This window comes from Lates calcarifer, linkage group LG7_2 (genome assembly GCF_001640805.2).
Source record: "Lates calcarifer isolate ASB-BC8 linkage group LG7_2, TLL_Latcal_v3, whole genome shotgun sequence".
In the NCBI taxonomy this organism is placed as follows: domain Eukaryota; kingdom Metazoa; phylum Chordata; class Actinopteri; family Centropomidae; genus Lates; species Lates calcarifer.
In genome coordinates, this window is record NC_066854.1 from 13,501,451 (window position 1) to 13,523,250 (window position 21,800).

General features: G+C 40.0%; 1 protein-coding gene and 1 long non-coding RNA gene across 5 annotated transcripts in view; one reads left to right on the forward strand and one right to left on the reverse strand.

The window, feature by feature from the left end:
• Positions 1-668: 668 nt before the first annotated feature.
• On the reverse strand, positions 669-3,992 carry LOC127139107 (uncharacterized). The gene is made up of 2 exons (XR_007809023.1): positions 3,427-3,992; positions 669-1,655 (listed from the first exon to the last, which is right to left on the reverse strand). It is a non-coding gene; the product is annotated as an uncharacterized LOC127139107 (long non-coding RNA).
• Positions 3,993-6,174: 2,182 nt separating this feature from the next.
• The window catches only part of prkx (protein kinase X-linked), a 268,673-nt gene continuing 253,047 nt past the window's right edge, over positions 6,175-21,800 (forward strand). Inside the window, exons 1-3 of one of the 4 annotated variants that reach the window (XM_051065862.1) lie at positions 6,175-7,052; positions 16,485-16,653; positions 21,233-21,496. In XM_051065862.1, coding sequence (XP_050921819.1) covers positions 6,905-7,052; positions 16,485-16,653; positions 21,233-21,496 — 581 coding nt within the window. In that variant the 5' untranslated portion in view covers positions 6,175-6,904. The remainder of the gene's footprint in view (positions 7,053-16,484; positions 16,654-21,232; positions 21,497-21,800) is intronic. The other 3 variants (XM_051065863.1, XM_051065864.1, XM_018704503.2) reach the window with 3 other exon arrangements.

The following is a 21,800-nucleotide window of genomic DNA, read 5'->3' on the forward strand; positions in this document are numbered from 1 at the left end:
GCATGCATGAGGAGGAGTCACTGATCAGTCATTTAGCACTCCACTACTTGATTCTGTATTACTATGTTGTGCCTCCTCAGTAAAGACAAACAAAATGAGTCAGTAATTATCTGATGAAAGCATACACACGATGTTGTTAGAATAACATCACTTAATGATAAAAATAGGTACACAGATGTAGTTAGTGTGATGGGAACAACAGGCCCATTTCCTGTTCAAACAAGCTGAAAAGAGACAAAGAGAAAAAGGCAAATATTATCTTCTGCTCTTCTATAATATGTGATGAAGTTCAAAAATCCTCAAAAGTCCTCAATCCATGCTCTGACAGAACCAGCAGAGCCTAGAGTGTGTTCCAATATGAGTTCATTTGAATTAAAATTAAAATATCAATCAGTTAAATAATTCTTACTATTATTTGTATCCCCAAAGGCTTTATGCACCCACTGGTACTAGCACCTTTTTTTTATTATAGTTCAAGCACCTCAACTAAAACAGAGCTGCAGCCCCCAGCTCTGAATGTTGAGTGAGTCTGAGTCTTTCTCACATCAGCTCATCTCCAAACAGTTTTAGCCCCAAAATGTTTGTGGACTGGAGCTGCAGTTTCCAAAAGGCAGTATCAAATTTCTTTAAATGTTGTTATCTTCCTCAAAGCCTCCAACATATTCAAGTATTTCTTAAATCCTCTTTAATTTTAAAATCATGAATACAAAAGTTCTTTACAATAAATAAACAAAACAACACATGCTAAGTCAGTTCCAGTTTCAGACAATCAATGTCGTACTAAAACTGTAACTAGTGAAAAGCACATGAAATGTAATAAATTGCATTACAGTAATTTTACATGCAATATAGAATGACAACTACATTTCACATGTGAAAACACTGTTTTACATCTGTACAGGTGAACATACTGTACAAGCACATGTACGTTTTGGACATTTCACATGTGATAAATTAGCTTCACGAGGACATGTGTGAGATCATTCTCACAGATATTACACCTTTAAGAAATAAAATGTGCAAAGCACTTCACATGTAATATCACATGTGAAGCACATTCTGTACGTTCCAAATATGAAACTAATATCCGAACATATGGTTTTTGAACAATCCACATGTGAAATTACATGATGATATGGCATATAAAATGGCAGAAATTACATGTGAAAACAACAACTTAATAAATAACATCACATGTGAAACACATTCTGATTCTATCACATGTTAAAAACTATTTCATATGTAAATGTGTTTTTATTTTCCCATGATAAATTGAGATGATAAAGGCACATATATTTTTCACATATTTCGGTGGAAAACAGACAGCAACACATATAATTCACATGTGACAAGTTGTCATTTAGGTACATCTAGGAGATCACATGACATGATTTCACATGAACTATTTATGCACATATATATATACTGCATGTGAAACACATTTTACATGTAATTAAAAAAAAAACACATAAGGCACATGTGGTTTTCTGCCATTTCACGTGTAAAATTTTACATTTCACATGTGGAGGGATTATACAGTATATCTCATCTGGCCTGGGAACGTCTTGGAATCCCCCAGGATGAGCTGGAAAACGTTGCTAGGGAGAGTGATGTCTGAAATACTCTGCTCAGCCTGTTGCCACAGTGACCGGACCCTGGATAAGTGGGGAAAAAAAAAGATGATGATGAATTTTACATTTCCCTGGTGAAAACATGTCAAGTCCATCATGTTGGAGGTGAACAGTTTTCTAGCTTCTTATACTAGTTATGAACAGCTCCACTATGAATCTAACCCTGACCCCGTCTGACACACTCTCCTAATTATGAAGTAGTAAAAGAATCATATTTTTTTTATTCTGTTTTATATCACCCTCCTCCCTTTGATTCCGCCTTGAGGAGGTCATGTTAGGACAGGGACAATGAGAATACATTTGAAAAAGAGCCAACATGAATTATCACAACTGGGCAGATTTGTTAGAGGACAGACCATTATGATATCAAGCAGCTTGAACACACATCCCCATCAACACTGTCCTCACTTCCCAGTGCCACCCCATCATCCTGTTAACACTACAGCTAAAACATCAGCCAGGAGGCAACATTAAGAGTAGGAGGAAAACTTTCCCAGATGGGGGGGGGGGCACAGTTTGCAAAGGCAAATTACACAGTTGGATGATAATACTGACTTCAGCAGATGGGAGAAGCGTTTATGAGACAGATAATGGCCGTGGCAGCACACTAAAACACCCACGCAGAAGAGCGGCACTCATGCATCACATGACTTATGTCAGAGAGATACTTTTTTTGGTCAAGAACACACTGTGACGTTAATGGTCTCAGTGTTAACATTCCAATCTACTGTTACTGATGCTTCAGGCCTATCGATGTACGTACTCCAGTGCGGCTCCTTTAGCACAGAAAAGCATCAGGCAGCTGTGACAAAGGCTAAAGTGGTCAACTGGTTAGACTGCAGTGAAACTCAGCATAGGATGATTTCTCTTATGTTTTGCCTCCACCATATTTCTGATATGTCTTCCTGTGCCAACTGTCTGCATTACTTCCCCTTTCCCTTGCTCAGCATTTTGACTCACAGTAGGAAAAGCACAGGTGTTTCTAATAACATTAACGACAGCTCTCTTCTATTTAGGTGCACCAGAATGCCATGATGGTCTGACCTTGAAACTGAAGCAGCTAAGTGGAGTTCAGTCATTGTTATATTATTTTACAAGCATGCTTTTCCTCCTGTCACATTCAAAAATGTCTGCTGTAGAGAAGCCTGGTGAAAATGATTCTCTGTTGCAAAAAGTAAATGTGATCTCTGTATTTCATTTGAAAGAGTCAAACACAACATTTTAATATTTGCGTTTCTCCAGCCTTCACGAAATGTCTCAGTAGCCCAAACCTAACAACACATATGCGATGATAGAGGTCAAACCATCAATCCAGACAGACACCCACACTGACCTCCCTCCCATGTCTTCTCGGTGCTACAGGTTTATTTTTGCCAGAAAACAAACTCCAAGCAGCAATTGTAGTTGCTCCTCTATGTATTTGGCAAAGCTAATTGGTAGTCTATAAACATATCAGGAGAAAAGATTGCTTTCTCTCATAAGTGTGGTGCAGGGCAAGATATGAGGAACAGATACTGCAAGGGCTACAGCGAACTAACTTAGCATTTTAGCCCTGTTAACAGTAATACTCTAAACTGAAAAAAAACATCAACCAGGCCTCCGACATGTTTGTCCTTGCCCTCTGAAACGACCCAAAAGACTGTTCCTGAATTAGTGTCCCTATGCAGCAGAGGATGCGTCACAGACAAACTGCTTCTAATCACTGCTGAAAAAGAAAGACGAAAAACTATGATGTGTGACAACACTATGGTGAAGCTTTAGATTAGTTTAGGCACAAAAATTACTTTGTTTTTACTTTGTTGGTTGTCATGGTGTAAAGTGTCCAGGAACAGTCACTCTAAAAGACTGGAGGAAAGATGGCTGAAGGTGTGTGGTCTGGTGAGTGGCTGGGCTTCAGGGCCACCAGGCTGGATCTGGCTAGTCGGCTGGTGTGCTGGCTCAGTGTGCTACACTCTGCTGCTGGTGCCTCGTACTGTGCACTGACACCTGCTGCGACTCAGCTCTTGCTGCCTTCCAGTCCGACCTGCCGTCCCAAGGATACCTCAGCCCGCGCCACACTAACCTTCTGCCACTGCCACAGAGGAGAACAAAGGGAGACTGAACCTGGGTGGGGGTAGTTAAGCTGGCTGAAAGTCACATCCAGCACACCTGTTTCAGATCAGCCCATCACCATGAAATCACTCCACAAACACACCCTGCAAAGCCACACCCACACATGCACCACAAATCCACCACTAGTGTCACACCAAGATCCTATATTGATACAAGTCTACGCTGTTACACTGGTTACAATACAAAACACATGGTTACGATTATAGAGGTTAAAGGAAACAATGCTGAAATAGAAAACAGTCTTGTCAGAGTTTTTGGAGTTTGTCGCTCTGTAACAATGTCATCTGACATTTTATTTCTCCATTCAAAATCTGGAACCTGCTCTGTCTTTCATAACCAAACAGAATATACTTAAGTCAAGGGCCTATCATATTCACTCCTCCATTTGATATTAAAAAAAAAAAAAAAAAAAAAAAAAAAAAATTAAGAGGTTTTCTCATGAATTATGTGTCATATCTGAGTTTAGTGTTGAAATTCTTTCTTTTCTCCTGATCACTGAAGTCATTTAAATAAACTCAGTCTGTGATCAGAGATCATCAGTTGATATCTCTGTACAAATTCTTTGTTAATATAATTACTTCAAATCTCACTCATCAAGATAATTCACTCAGTTACATCAGGTGAAGCACAAACACTTCACAAAACCTTATCATTCAGACTGAAATCCTCCTTAAGCTGTCCTTTTCTCGGTGTTTGACAGACAGCTTCAGAGGAGCTTTGTCAGTATCATACTGAAGTTCCAAATAGTTTCACAGCTTGAGGACTAAAGTGCAAATGTTTGGCCACCTCAGTCTAAATCAAACACATCTTTATTCTATTCATGCTGCAGAGAGTCTGAAAAAAAAGGAAGCAAAATTTAAAAAAAAAAAAGAAGAAGAAAAACAGACCTGCAGCATGAATACTAACAGCAGACACTCTGCTTTGCATTGCTAATGTGACCAGAAAACTTTAAAACTGTGAAATAACTGAATATGCAAATCAGGAAATCTGAATAATGTTTTATTTGAATTAATGTTCTTGTGTTACACATCCTTTACTTTAAATAGCTGTGATATGGAGAATTACCTTGTTTTATTTAGTCCTGAGGAAGCTAATGCCATTCTGAAAGAGAGTGTAAAATACAGGTCAAGCAGGACTTCAAAGCAAGCAGAGCTGCTACACCTCAAGCCATATTTAAGTTAATAACTCTCAAGTGGTGACAGTGTATAGCCAGAACCTCAGTTCTCTGCTTCCAAGTCTGACTGTAGGGTGTGAACTGAACACTGAGGGCAGCTGACTCAGTATGGAATATTTTAAGTCTGTGTTAGTGGCACATGTCTTGAGTTTCCTTTTTGACCCCCCCCCCTGACAACTTTTACCTCTTGTTCAAGTAAAGCCTACACAGCCATAGGCAATTCAATGGAGACTTGCACTCATTGGGTGGTAGTATTGACACAGTCAGAGAGCAGCTGGTGAACATAGTGGAGCATTTAGCAGCTAAAGACACAGAGATTTCCCATAGGAGGTGGAGACCAAAACAGAGCCAAAGGCTCACCACAGCAGTTTTATGCAGAGATTATGTCAGTGTTGTGTTTACAGCTTGTTCTGTTGTGCTCCCAATTTAATCTATACTGTTGTAATTACATTGTTTTTTCAGCTATGGCTGTGAGTCCAGTACCCACACTATGTATCTCACATCCAAAACAAATCATCATCTATCTTCTGGTTCTGCTGTCAAACACACCTTTCCCTTCCTCTTACATAATGAGATTGATCCAAAGATTATCCAACACAGTTTCGAATTTGAAATGTCGCAGGTGCACACTATAAACAATCCCTGTATCTTTAATAGCACCATCTATTTGCTACTAATGACATGGTTCACAGCAGCTCCAGATTCATTTTCTGCTCTGGGTGCATCCATACTCTGAGCACATCTCTTTGCAATCTATGATTAATCTGATCGTGAAATATCTTCAGTGTAATGTTGGCATTCAGTGCTGAGGGTGGCACTGGACAGAAGGATTCATGTGCTGGGGAGCCTGGATGTGATCAGTGACTTATATGGCAGTCTTCCCACTTGACATTGACATTTGTTGAAATACTTCTTCCATGCTGGCCTCGATGTAAAGTCATAGAGGGTTATAACATATATATCTAAGTACATTTACTTACTGTACTTCTTTGCATGCCATTTTAGATGTGGAAATATTGTACCATCTATCACTTTAAGTGTCAAGAGAACGTGTTACTTACTTTATCTTTTTTAGGAGTAACTTTTTTTTCCAAGAATATATTATATTTACTAACTTTTGTACATTTTTAATTCATTTCATATTACTTCTTTCCTTCTTTGATGTCCTCCACCCCTGGCATGATAGTTTCATCATACCTGTCTTTATACGCCCTTCCTCACACGTTATTGGTTAACGTCCCGGGACAGCATGGTTTTCATTGGCCGCATTTTGTCAACATACAGCTCCTGTCTTCAAAATGTGTCAACGTCCGTACAGTCACGCAGGAAATACCGGAAGTTGGCCAGTTTAGCACAAACGCGCGGGCTCTCTCTCTCTCTGTGTCTCTCTGTCTCTCTCTCTCGCTCTGGTTTTCTCAGTCAGGCAGGTTAATCTTTTATTTTGAAATGTTTACGGACACTGCTGTTGTGTCGCTTCCTGGTTGATGTGGACAGGAGGAAGAGCTGCTGGGTGAGGTCTGTTGTTGTAGCTGAGGAAATAATGGAGAAAGTCCGTAAAGTTGGAAACGAAAAGCCGCGGGATTCATGGAGTTAGTGAGCTTTAATATTCTCTTTTATTCCGGATACACGTAGCTTTACTGCGGAGCTTCTTTTCATAGGCTACCTCCATGCTCCGGCGCTTTTCCCATTAGCTGCCTATAGATTGCTAGCTGCTAACGCTACATGCCAGAGCACCTGTCTCCAGCCTCTTTGTCTCACTCACGTCGGTGGCCTCAGGTCTTCTTGTCTGTCAGGTCTTTGAAGCTGGTGTTGTAAACGTCCGCTGTTTTCCTGCTCAGTAGACTCCTATCCCTGTTGTCCTACCTGCGCTGCCGGAGCTGGACAAAGAAGATGGACCGATAAGTGTCCCCGTCCAGAAATGTTCGATACGAACTGTGTATGCGTCCCGCTGGATATTAATAAAACCAGATACTCGCGACAGTAAGACATGGCGTCCTCCAAAGCAAAGTTGGGAGTAAACAGTGAGACCAACTCCCTGAAAGAAAGTAACAGCAGCGGCGGCGGTCCAGCTGGAGAAGCGTCTCCAAACCACCGGATATACTGCCTGGATGACCTGGAGACCGTCGCCACAGTCGGTGAGTTACATGTCACACATGAGAAAATGAAAGAGAAGATCCAGGACAGACACAGGACTGAAACACAAGCATAGCATAAGATATCAGGGCAGTGCTGGGTACTGATCATCTAGGCTGCCTGCAGGTCTTGAAAAGTCCTTCTTAAAATAGGCCTTTAAATGCATTCAAGGTGTTATTTTTCTAGCCTGCCACAGGCTGTAAAGTCAGTTGTAAATGGTTTTGTTTGTGATTTTTGATCCTATGTAAAATATGTTACCATCCATCCATCCATCCTATCTATTCTCTGCTGCTCATCCAGGTCCTGTTCAAAGATATTTCCAGCAAAATATTGTTAAACAATGCAGGGAAGTTTTGACAAAGAGGTGATTCACATGTGAATATGTTCTACACTTGGTAAATAATTTTAAGCTTTTCCCATCCCTTCTGGGTGTTATTGATATCTCTCAAAGCTTTGGCCAGTATGGCCAGCTATTACAGACTAATCCAAAATGTTTATAAAAATTCTACATATAATTTGAACTTGTTGAAACCTGCTGAAGTCATGAGTACCAGACACAGCAAGGTTCTTTATAGATTCATCTGTAGAGTATTTTCTCCATTAACTGAGTTATCATTTGGTGGACAAAACATCAGGAAACAGTGAAAGATTGCCATTTACAGTTTCCTGTTGACATTAAATTACTTGTTATCCATCCAGCAGCCAAAAACACATGGAAAACCAGTCATCTATGGTCTTGCGTTGTTCCAAAATCTTACTCTTCTTCTTCTCACAGATGAAAAGCTGTACAGCTGCTTGTTCTATCTTAAACTGTTTTGTAGATTAAGAAAAGTAATACGTTCAACGGTCAGTTTGGCATCAGTACTGAAACTCTGGTATTGTGCTGTTGCTGTATATGAAAGTCTTAGAGAACACCCTGCTTTGTATGTGAAGCATGCATATTATATCTGGGGACTTTGACTTACACAGAGCTTAGATGGGTAGAAAGGCAGTAAAGTTTTCACCAAAGAAGACTAACTAGGAATCCAGCATCTTAAACAGGGTCATACTGTGATTACTTCAGGCACCGTCATGCACAGACAGATTGTAAATATTTTGACATATTATTGAGATAAATGTGACAGAACATTGTGATGAGATCATTTAGCGCCTCTGCAATAACAAAAAGCAGGGGTGATCTAGGCTCATATCAGGATATCAGTACTTTATCAATATGTCACCTAGTTCCACCTGACCTCTTTCATCATCTGTCTGTTTCGGTGTTTGTGTAGATGTTGCTGCTGGCTCAGGTTGTTCCACAGAGATTTGTTATGTGAAAAACTGCACATCCTGTGCTGTGATCCAAATACTGTAAGCCAAAAAGGGAAGCATACTAAAGTCAAGTATACAAAGTGCCCCAGGGTAGTTATTGTCTTTTCCATGCAGTGATGCATTCAACAAAACAAATTTTGGATCATATTGTACATATTTGAACTTCTACACTGTCATTATAGCATGAGGAAGCATTCGCTGCCTTAGAGTCATGATATTATCACTGTTTTTGAAAACCCCTATGCATTTGATGATATGAACTGATCTTGTTAAATGTATATAGTGAAGTCATTTAACTGATAATCAGTCAGAACACATGTAGTGTTTTATTTCTGAGGGGTAAAAAGTTTGTGTGTGCAAGCCTCCTCAGCTGTGGCAGTGGTGTAGTTTGGAGAGTTCAAGCCTAACAATTAAACAAACCACAAAATAACCCATCAAGCTTCTGTTTTTCTGCTGTTTTCATCATAATGCAGAGTGTGCAGTTCTTAAATCAGCAAGTCACTAAGACTCCAAACAGCAACAGCTCAAGCCAGCAGCAGTGAACTAGGCACAGTTAATCCAATACTAATCGCAATCACGATTTTAGCTTTCCGCAATTAAATGAACACAATCGTCTGCAATATTGGTGTTTTAAATGCGTTCTCTGCTCATAGGAAACTCAGCTGCATATCAAATCAAGTGCTACCTAAAATAACAGGCAGCCACTGCTGCTGGGTGCACACCCTGCAGACAGACAAAATGAAATCAAATGTCTGGATCAGAATGCAAAGAACTAGTTCTTCAAAACGGATCGTCCTCACTAGTTTGGAAGATTCCAGATTTATGGTGAGTTATGTTAAGGAAGAACAAATCGGATGTAAAGAGTGACTGAGACTGAGACTGAGGCAACACAACTAACTTGTTCAACCGCTTGAAAAAGACCACCAGGCAGGAGGATGAAAACACGAAGGCCCAGAGGAATAACGTCACTGTTACCTCACTGAATCCATGTCCTTGTGCAGCAGTGTTTTACAGAACGTCACCTTATCCACCCAGCTTCCCAGGACAGACTGAAATAATCAATGCAGTCAGAGGCAGAGCTGTGTGTCCAATAAACACTGAGAAAAGGCAGTACTCTGTTAATTTAATGTGAAAGTACAATAAAGATATTTTGTCCCTAAGATCAGTTAATTATCATAAAAAGTAATGATAATCTCAGTATTGATCTAAACAATTACTATTAGCATTTTGAACATAATTGTGCAGCAGCCTTATAGTGAACCACTTCATATTATTAAAACTAGACCAGTTATCAACTAAATTCACTGGAAGACAATGACTACTCAGAGACAGCCTAAAGTCACGTTCTGTAAGTCAGAGGTGTGGACCCCAGCCTGTTAGTGAGTCAGTGAACTGCATGTGCCAAGGTGAGGCCTTGTTCAGGCACCAACCCGTCCCTCAGGGAGTTAGTCATTACTGTTTGACTTGTCCACATAATTTAAAAAAAGTTTGAGTCACTTCCTACATCATGAGATTACACAAGATCTTTCTCAGGAAAGACCTTTTATGACTCTTCATTAAAAGGATAGGACTGCACATCAGTGTTAGTCAATTAATTATTTATTCAATAAAATCGAGAAAAAGTCGTTGAGCATCCATCGCAAAAACCTCGAGCCAACCCACAAAATGTTGGTCTACTAACTGATGGGAATGAAAGACAGAGTGACCTCGGACAGAGCGAGGCACGGCAGTGAGACTTGTTTCTGTTGGCTGCTCCGTTTCTCCCAGCTCTAGCGTCTGACTGATGGTGCTGTCAGCAACCCCACAGTAGAGACAGTCTGCTGGCAGATTCATACCTGAGCTATGACCAAGATGCCAAATTTTACCTTCTCTGTGTGGAAATGTGATGTTTTCAGTGATGTTTTCATCACGTTTATCTCAGCTGTGGGTGGAGGCTACAAATTTATGACAGACAGCCTGACTGAGGAGGAGAAAGATGCGGGTATTTACCAGGAAGAGAGGGTGTAATGAATGATGTTGCATTATGGGAAATGTAGAATCCAATGTTTCTGAAATGTGAGCCATACAAAGAAAAATAATAATAATTATTATTATTACTACCTCTGCTTTCTCCTGTGAGTCACTAAACAATAAATGGACAAAACTAAATCTTCAGCTCATTTCATATCAGTAAACTAGTGGAGTAATGAAGGTTTACACCCCTCTCAGCAAGTAGGCAGATTTGCAGATATTTGATTGATGTTTTAGATGAGGGGAAAAAATAGAGTTGAAGAGATCATGCCTGATCCAAAACACTGATTTTTTTTACGAACACCTGTACTCGCAAAGTGAATCTGTAATGTGTTCTGGCTTTAAAATGAAACTGCCATTGGTTTCTGGCCAGGTGGCTAGTAGTATTACTGCGTAATAGCTTGATTGAGATGAATGTGTCAGTTATAAGATGTGTGTAAGTGTTGTTAATTAATGCATTGATCAGGAGATTGTAAAAAGCACATCCTCTCTTCAGTAGGGTTTTGTGCTGTTAAATCCCTTTATTCCCATTGTAGATGTAGATCTGAGCCTGGGTGTCAGCTGATCATAACTGGTGGGTGTCCTACGGGAATTTTGGACACTTTGGATACACAGAAGTCAGTTGATTATTGCACAGTCAACTCTGTGCAAGGTGTGCTTACTCCAGCAGTAGAGCAATTTAGAATTCCTGGAACATTTGTAGGCGCATGTTTGTAGCTTATACCTGACCATGATGGCTGTCCTGTAAATCATTTTAAGTTCCTTCAACCTAAGTTCCCCTCATGTGAGTTAACTGAACTTTCGTTAAATAGTAATTCATTGTCATTTTATGAGTTCTGAGAATGTAAAACTAACTGAGTTAACCTAACTTAGAGTAAAAAGTTCAATACAGATATTAAGTTGAATCAACTTCTGAGTTTTAAGAGTCAGCTCTTCATTTGAGATAAAGACCTTCCAGCTGCAGCTGTTGGAGACAAAGACATGTTCAACTCTTGCACACACTGAATTCAATACTAACCTTCAGCATGTACTGTAGAAAGTACTGAAGAGTGAAAATGAAAGTTCTATGTAGAATTAAATTGAAATGAACAACATGAGTATTACTTAAGTAAACAGAAATGTATGTAGTTGATATTCAATACTGAATTGCAGTTGTGTATCACTGTGCACTACAAAAATAATGATAGCAGATGTCTATGTCTAAATAAAGCACGAAATCTGTTTTAAAAAAACTAAAAGAGAAAAATGTCATGCTTCTGTCAGTTTATTAACGTTCATGTGCTTAGACTTAAATGGAGAGACTGCCCAGATTGTGGTATGGACAAAAACATTTGACTGCAGCTCTTCTGCACCTGTGGTAGGAGAAATGTGGACAAACTGCTCACAGCGACATGACTGTCAGTCAGGTACATGTGACTTTGAGTTTTGAAAGCAAAACAATTCATGATAAATAATGACAAAACAAAACCAAAACCATGTCTCTGCATTATAAAAGATGTTAAGCTACCTAAGGAGCTGTCTGTCCTAGGCTTTAGTCTTCTACATGAGGAGCAGTACTGTGCTGTTGACAGTTGACAGCGTCACAGTGGTGCAGACTGATCGTAAAAGGCCAGATGGTGATGGAAATGATAGCAAGCACCACAGAGTGATGACACTGCATCACTCAAACCTTCTCATTAACAGTAATAGTTGCATTTTACAGGCAGATCCAGCATTTATTCTGATTCATCATCTCACGCTGTGTACTTTATGGAGGACATCTTACTCAATAGTATGCATTAAGCTACATACAGGCTACAAAGCCTTAGCTTAATGTCAGGGAGGCGTGCAGTAGGGAACGGCGTTTATCCTGTGCTGTTGGGGGAAAGCTCCAAGCTTATGAGCCCTGCATAAAAATCCAATTTGCCAAGCCATTTTGTCTGATGAGAGGGATTTGCTGCCTAAAACAAATCAGCTAAAGCTCTTTATCTGCCCGCTGTTGTTTAATTGTCATTGAAATCATGAGGCAACTCTCTTGCGCCATTAGATTTATTTGCTGCCGTCACATGCTGTGGTAGCCAATATGACCCAGAGAATATCACTCAAAGGCAACGCTATTCCAAACCTGAGATTTGTTGATGTGGCTCACGTGAATCTGTTAACTCACGAAGTTGCATCCTGCCAGTACAACAGGAATTCGAAGAGTTGCGTGCAGTGCAGTTGTTTTTTCTCAGAAATGGCAGGTGGAATAGGAGTCAGGCATGACCCAGTTTCCAGAGGGGTAAATATCAGTTACAGTGTACTCTCAAATCCACTGGCCTTTTCTTGGTTCACTCTCATAGTCATTTGCCTTGATTTCTGATAACAACCGTGGCTGAGAAAATACCAAAGAAGCAGCTGTGTGATTATAACATTACTAAATATGTAAAAACAAAATTAGTTCTTTTCCTGTCATGTTTGTGTTCACTTATTCGTTGCAGGCCCTGCGTTGGTGAAAAGCTTGTTCAGCAAGCTGAAATGGTTTAGTGCTGTTATGCAGAGAGGCAGTGGAGTTAGATGCCTGACAGCTCCTCCTATAAAAAAGAAGCATAAAACCTCTAGTGTCTCCAGAGGGAGCAGTGTGAAGTCTGATAAATGTCCTCAGGTGATTTCACTGACTGAGGAAGTTTGAAAAGTTAAAAAAAAAAAAAAAAGTGGAGTCAGAAAGAAGTGAGCCCTCCCAGATCTGGACTCAGATTGCATTTATTCATTATTGTAACTAAGATCTGACCAGATTCTAAGACACACTTATACAGAAGGTCTGATTTCATTTTCACATGTATTGCTTTTATTAAATGGCCTTACCTAACTCGATTTATTTTCACCTCACTGAGGTGGTTGCAGACATGTAGGGTGTTTCTTTTTGAAAAGCTTGTCATCAAGAAAATATGTGGTGTTTGTCAGACAGAAATGGTGTACTGCTGTTTCTGTGTTGCCATGGAAACACCAATTGGCCCGAGTCAAAGGTTCACTGTAGGTAAAGCAGAGGAACAAGACAGCCAGCATTTCATTAGGAAGTTGCAGCAGTTTGTGCCTGACTCAGAGAGGCTGTTACATCACACCTTGTCATCAGCCATTTATTGTCTCCCTCGCTGCTCATCAGCTCGGCAGGAATGAAATGCCAAATGCGTCTCCTCATCTTTAGGAAGAAAACAACACAGCCCAGGGCGATATGAGTCCGCAGAGAATGTCCTCAGTCATTCTGCTTTTCTGTCCTGAACCTGCCCACTCCACTGTCTCACACTCCCATCCCACGGGGAAACAGATTATTAGTTTTTATTTAAAGAATATCAGTATAGTTACTCAACATTTTACCGTCAGTAGGAATAAATACAAGCCTTAAATACCATTTAAAAGTAAAAATGGCATGTAAATTACGAGTTAAAACAAAAGAAATGGAGTGGATGGAATCAAACAGTGAGGATGTTACTGTGCAGATCATATTGGATCAAAGATAGCTGTCTCATTGAATATCTCTTATGTGTACACAGAGGACATGTAACCAGCCTGTTAACATTTCATCACAGCCTGACAGACACTAGAATCTTGAAGCTTATGTCACAGTTTTTTTTTCCACCTGGATTTATGTGTGCCAACATCCAACAGGTGGCATCTGTGAGCAAGGTGGAGCTTGTGACACACCACCTTACTGAACAATGGTAGTCACTGCCCTTTAGTGCAAATATCTTCTCAAGGTACTGTACTTGGTGGCATATGGCGGTGGAAAGTAGCATTTAGACTTAGACTTAGACTTAGACTTGACTTTATTGATCCCTTTGGGATGACTCCCTCAGGGAAATTGAATTTCCAGCAGCTTATAGATACAAAATAGGATAATAAACAATAAACAGTGCACAGTAAACTCTTACAGGAATAAACAGTAAACTCTTAGCTAAATATACAAAGTATAGACAGAATAAAATTCTTTACCAGGGGTGTTAAGATTCTGAACCCAAGACCAAAACCATGATACAAATGTTAATGTCAAAATCAGTTTATTGTGACATGGGAATACAGGTGATATGGGGTTACAGGTACCACAATATCCTCCTAAGCCTAACACAAAACCGGTGCCACCACTGTTGAACCCTCATTGTGTTATTAACACAACAAAACTGTTTCAAACATGTTTCATTTTACAGTTATTCATCAGCAATTATTCTATTTAAAGTTAGGGCAAGATGTATATTTTATAAATTTTACCCATTACTTTTGTCTTTCATCTCTGTGTTGGGACTATTTTGGTCCAGTCATTATTGAGTGATCAAGCACAAGCACAAACAGAAACGAAACTAAAACCGAGGTCTGAACCGAGCTGTGGGTTTGGGGAATCATTACACCACTTATTCAAGTACTGTATGGAAGTACATGCCACTTTATATTTGAGTCTATTGCAGTTATCTGACAACTATAGTTATTGATCTGCATTTATTTATTTTAAACAAAACATACAACCATTTTCTAGCATAATGCACTGTTGTCTGTCTCTAGCCTGGAATTGAATCATTAAACAGAAATCTGCCTGCGCAGCTGGAATGTTCAACTTCTTTTTACGGTGCTGCAACTTGTTTAAAGAATTTCCTAATCAGCAACAACTTTTTAAACAAGTGAAATGCTGTTACTGCACTGCAGAATAAGGTTTTGAGCTATATAGGAGTGAAGTTTTTGAAGGTTAAGCTTTCCAAGAATTTAACAGTTACCACCAGCTGCTCACTAATGAATGCACAAGTGATATTTCAGTACATTTACTTCTGCAGTAAAGCAAGAGTCTGAATGCAGGACTGTGAATCATGATAGAGTTCAGACCCAGGTTTTATGGTGGTAGTAAATTACTACACATTACTAAATGAAATTACTTACAAATAAGGAGTTTCCACCTGGATGTCTAAGCTGTACAGTGAGTCCACATCTGTGAGGAGAGGCCACCCTCTGATTAGACATGCCATGACTCACCGCAGGACCTGGACACTGTCCCTCTGCACCAACACCAATCTCACGCCCTTTGTCTCACCTCGTACAAACCACAACCTCCTCCACCTCAGCGTAACAAATGGACTGCACAGTTCCCTTCACATATCAGCGTTTCTGTGTGTAGATACCTCTGCTCATGCTGCAGATGAAGAGAAGCTGTTAAATCCCCATCCAAACCTTTTAAATGATGATTTTCTAGTTTGCTTTTTTTGGTGAATTACTGTATACACTCAATGAAAAATGACTCTCCGTAGAGGGATGAGGGGTCACAAGTACACCTTGTTACACATTGTTTTAGGATGTCAAAAAAAGTTAGAAGCCAGTACTCTACACTTCTACAAATGTCAGACTGGGACCGCAATATTCTTTTACATTTGGCAGCCTTGTCCATTTTACCTCCAAAATGTGGTCAAGTCATTTACCTTGCATGCTCTCTGAATGATCGTGAACCAGCTTGAAGCTCACGCGATTTTAAATGATTCTCACTTTGAGAAACAAGTGCCAGTCTTTGAAAGTGTCTTGTAAGTTTTTAGTAGTCAGAGCTATGGACACATTTTGGTTGGTACCAAACATTTTTAGGTTCAGTACCTACAGTAGTAACACAAGTAACAGTTAATTACTCAATGATGTGCTTGCTATGATTTGATTAGTAGATAAATTGTATAAAAAGCTCATTGCACAGTCTCGAGCCCCAAGGCTGATGTTGCTGAATTTATCAGACAGATTTGCCAACAATGTTAGTTTCAACTTCTCTGTTGTGATAATTTACTGCATTATTATTTATCAGTATTATATCAGAACAGCACAGTGGTGCAGTGGTTAGCACTGTCTCCTCACAGCAAGAAGGGTCTAGGTTCGAACCCTCGTCAGAACCCCTGGCTTTTCTGTGTAGAGTTTGCTTGTACTCCCTGTGCCTGCCTGGGTTCTCTTAAGTTCTCCAGCTTCCTCCCACAGTCCAAAGACATGCAAGTTAATTGGTGACTCTAAATTGTCCATAGGTGTGAATATGAGTGTGAATGGTCGTAGATAAGCTGTTTTTTGTCGTGCTCTAGTTCTGTGTGCTGTGGATTCCTGTCATGGCGGTTAACCTTTCCATCCTTCTCCTCCCTCCTCCCCTGCCTCAGGCACAGGGACCTTTGGCCGAGTCTTCCTGGTCAAGGACAAGAAGAGCAGGGCCTTCTATGCCCTGAAGCAGATGAAGATCTCCGACGTGATCCGGCTGAAGCAGGAGCAGCACGTCCACAATGAGAAGGAGGTGCTGACAGAGGTCAACCACCCCTTCCTTATCCGACTGTGAGTCTACTCAAACACACCAGGGGGAGGCAGGGGCATGGCCCACTGGGAGATCATTTTTAAAGAGGAAGGTCAAAGTTCAGTCTCTGCAGTGAATCCTGATGCACTCTGTACATCTGGATAATTCTAATGGTTTTATCTTTAGGGCTGACTCTGTCGTTCTGATATATCAATAACATATTAATCAAAACAACACAATATCAAAAAGTAGGGATGCACCGATACCGATACCAGAGACCTTGTTTTCATTTCATACATGAAGGCACAAAAATAGTATATGTACAAATCTGTAAAAACATATATTGTATAAAATGAAGACAATGTCAAAATGTATTCTAAGTATGATTTTATCTCATCAACACAAAAAAGATTCTGCACATTTATTAGAGGATGACTACGGCCTTTTAACCTATTTCAAAGGAATAGTTGGGGAAGAGATGTTAGCCATGGAGCCTGGAGTCAGGGTGTGGTTAGCTGGGCTTAGCGTACTACACTGGAGGCAAGAGGAAACAGCTAGCCTGGTTCTGTCTACAATATACAGATAGTATCTCAATTGCTTAACCAGAACAACAGAAGGATAAACATACATAACTATTTGGACAGTATGCAATTTCAAATAAAATAATGGATACTACATCAGACTGCTAAATAATTTTTAATGGATTGAAATCAGGTGACTGACTTGGCCAGTCACCCTGAAAAGCTAGAGAATCGTTTCCTGTGAGTGATGAATGTTGTCCAATAAGTTTTGATGCATTTGCCTGAATCTGGGCACAGACTGCTCCTGTGGACCTCTGCTTTAATCCTGCTGCCTCCATCAGCAGTGAAATCAACAATAAATGTCAGTGTGGCATCGAGCACCATGTTTGACAGGTGAGGTGGTGGCTTTGGGTCATGAGCTTTCTTTTTTTCTCCACACTTTCCTCTTTCCATCATTTTGATAGAGGTTGATTTTTGTTTCATCAGTCCATAGAACTTTGTTCCAGAACTCAACAGGAGTCTTTTTGTATGTTTATGCCAATTGCAACATGGTCTTTCTGTGTCTGAGTCTTACCAGTGGTTACCAGTGGCAGGGAGACATGTTTGCTTAGATTGTGGAGAACATCCAATCATAAAGGGGATTTTCTTCACCATTCAACTTATTTTCCACTCATCCACTAGACTTGTGCTCCTTGATCTACGACTGTGTAGTTTCCCTGCGTACATCTGCTTTTCAGAAAGTACCCAGTTGCTAATTTTGAGCTCTCTGACAAATGTTTGCCTTTTTAGCTTCACCCCCACCTCACCATCTAAATGGCAGCTTTCACTTGTGAGCCATGTCTGAGCTCTTTTATGCACGAATTAACTTTGAAACAACACACAACTGCCCAAGAAATATTTGTATCCAGGATAATTTTGACCTCCTAAACTTTGGGCCTGATGTCTTAAACAGTCTCAGATGTCTGATGGGAGAAAATGATGAAATGATGACATTTTATAGGTAGATGTCAAAGGTTAACTTCACTCTTACCACATTTGGTCAGATTCTGAATCAGTGATAGTAATGAAACTGTAGGAACTGTGTGTGAAACTAACATACTTTAGAATTTGTAGCTTCTTTGCAGCAACATCTGTATTTGAAGCATTGTCTTCTGTCACTTTGTATCTATCAGAATTTGTTTTAGAGGCCAAGCATGTGAACACATACAGCATGTGAACACATACAAAGTACTGAGGTCAAGTTGACTCTGGGTTTTGTTTCTCTCCATGATGTAAAGTGCAATTTGATTGGTTGGTGGAGGCATACAACCATGAGGTAGTAATTGTAGTTATGTTCCTGCTTGTGTACAGATTTATTCCAGCCCAAGAAGCACAAAGGGGTAAGAGAAGCAACATAGTGCAGGTGTAATCAGGCCGTTTACTGTTTAAGGACAGCTATTAGTTTTAAGGACATACATAAGTGCATGACTAGAGGAGTGAGGTGAGTGAACAAAGGAAGAGGCTGTGGATGAAGCTGAATCAATGAAAGAAATACAATAATAAAATACCTCTCTGTGAACATAGGATCACAGCTAACCTGTCCTGACTCCATGCACACAATATCTAACACAAAAACTCACCCTTTGAAGGAAGTAAGAAAGCATATTTCTTAAAAATGATTCCCTTAAAGCACTTGTTTTTTTTAAACCTGATTAAATATTGCCCTTTTTGTCCACTGTCCCAGTAGAAATTATACATAATACAATAAATTCCAGGCCTATTCTGATTCCATAATACAATTCATTTCCCTGCTGATTCAAGTCCAATATAAAGACAACTTAAAGAGCAGACTGGAAGCGTGAAATCAGTATGATTCTCTTCACGTCTCCTCCAACAGCTGGATCAAACAGCACTCAACTTTATTAGGTGTGATAAAATACTGCATCTGTATCTCTTAAACATATTCTTTATTTACATAAGAAGCAGTTTTATGCATCCCCTGACCAAATTTCCTCCTTTCTCCTTGTATGAATTACAATTTCTGAAAGTCTCCCATTTATGCTTTGCCATCATTTCACTGTCTCAAATATATCAATAAAGCAAATGTAACACTGTCTGAGAATAGCTCACGTTTCTAAACCCTTTCTTGTAATAACCAAGTGTGTAGTGAGTTGTTCAGTGCACCTCAGAGTGTTTTAAGACGGTTTAATGATGTTAGGTTCCACTGTGAGGTAAGGTCTCAGATCTGTGAGAGTCACACACAGTGTGACTCTCACAGGCTTTTTGGATTAGGCTCCACTGGAGTATGAGAAATTACATGAAATGAAACAATTAGATTAAGTTAAGCAAGCACAAAGGCTGTTGTGTGTTGTGTTGTAGCTTTTGAAAACAGTGGAAAACTGCAGTTTGGAATTTAGTTTCTTTCCTACATTGGTGTTCTTACTTTAACTGACAGATGATGGCTGCCTCTCAGAGCTACAGGAAAATCCAAATCCTGACTTTGTAAATAGATGTTAGTGTTGCTGGTGTTCTCACTATCAGTTTTTACACGTTGTATTTTGTTTCCTAGCTGTTTCTTTACTGTCATTTTATCCTCTTTTTTTTTTCCCCGCTTCACATATTTTCACTTCAGAAAGATTTCAAATATGGAAAACTGCTGTGCCCGAGGCATCGCCTGTGATGTGTGATTGATTGACAGCTCATTAATCAGCTTGTTAGAGTTGAGAGAATGATGACTTGCCATTGTGAGCTTGTGTAGAGATGAACAATGAAATGACTGTTAGAGCAGAAACATTCCAAGAAGTTCACAACAATGTTAAACAGCTTGTTGGCTTTGTTAAATTAATCCATCTCCTGAAGCACATTCTCTCTCTCTCTCTCTCTCTCTCACACACACACACACACTAAGACAAGCTGTGTCCTGCATTTAGTGTGTTTTTCAATGGGTTTCCAATGCTGAATAAATTGTAAATAAATTGTGACTATGATATGTGGTAAGCAAGACGTTTTACATTATAAAATTAAACCTGTCAGTGCTCTCTGATGGACAAATTATGAGACACTGTCTCCAAACAGATCACCATTGATGTTTGTGGTCGACCTAAAGTGGCTTCAGTTATTGTGAAATGGAAGAAGTTTTGAACCACCAGGACTCTTCCCAGAGTTTGGCCGTTCAGCGAATTCTGGCAAGAAGGGCCTTGGTCGCTGTTGTCACCAGGCTTCAGAAGTCCTCTTCAGAGATGGGATAACCTGCTGGAAGGACAATGATCTCAACAGCACTCCATCAGTCAGGCCATTATGAAGTAGTTAGACAGCAGCCACTTTGAGTAGAAGGCATATGACAGCCTGGATAGAGTTTGCCAGACTGAATTTAATGGACTCTCAGAGCATGAGGAAAAAGATTTTCTGGTCTGATGAAACAAAATCTGAACTCTCTGTTCACAACTCCAAACACTATGTAGAAGTAGCTTGAAGAGACTTATCCAAGAAGTATGCTTGTAACTGCTTCAAGACGAACTTCTACAAAGTACTGTATCAAGGGTCTGAATATTATGGGTTATTGAATGCAATGTTTTTCTCATTCACATTCACATAAATCTACAATACAAAGTGAAAAAAAGCGAAGTGACTTGAATACTTTTTAAAGCATGATAAAAAGACTATTGTATATTAGGAAATTAAACTGATTGCAGGCTGTGGTAACAGTCAGAAAAAGGAAGTGTGGAGACAAAATAGCGGTATAGCAAAGAGTCAGTAATCGTCTTTGTGGCCAGCAGCCAGTACTTATGGAAAACACTGGAGCCTCCTCCATCTTCATCAGTGGCAGTGCTCTCTTGTTTTTATTCCTCTGAAGTGCCCTTCCAGCTGAAATAGTTGTTACACACTCTGCCAAACTGCACTAGGGGATAAAAGAATCTGAGACTGATACAGCCTCTCATTTTATCTGATTTCCTCAACTCGTCAGGCAGTGCTTTAACACTTGTAGCCTCCAGTGGACATGTAGGACAACGGTGACTGACTGAAGAAGCAATTACTCGGTGTTCAGCATGTATTACAATAGCTTCAAGATTAAAGCACCTGCATCTTATTCCACCTGTGTATCTTGTCTGTTGGCTCTCAGGTTCTGGACTCACCATGATGAGCGCTTCCTCTACATGCTGATGGACTACGTGCCGGGCGGTGAACTGTTCAGTTACCTCCGCAGCCGTGGGCGTTTCAGCAACGCCACGGGGCTCTTCTATACTTCTGAGATCGTATGTGCCATCGAGTACCTCCACTCCAAAGAAATCGTCTACCGCGACCTGAAGCCCGAGAACATCCTGTTGGACTGTGAAGGACACATCCGCCTGACCGACTTTGGCTTCGCGAAGAAGCTTTCTGACAGGTGACAGAATTACACTCAGTATCCATTTTGACAACTCAGGCAGGTGAGTCCTGAGTCAGAGAGACCTGACTGAAAAGTACTGGTCAGGTTTAGTGTTAAATATTGTCTGAATCCTGGAAATTTGTTTTTGCTTATTATGAGCCAGTAGCAACAACCTTTTTTACAGAGCATCAGAGCAACTGGGGTCATAGGTAAAAACATGGATGACATTTATCTCATGCCTCATTGAAGAAATATATTTTTAATGAAAAGTAACAAGGTTGTGTTAACCTGTCTGTCCTCTCAGTTTACTGTCTACATTTTG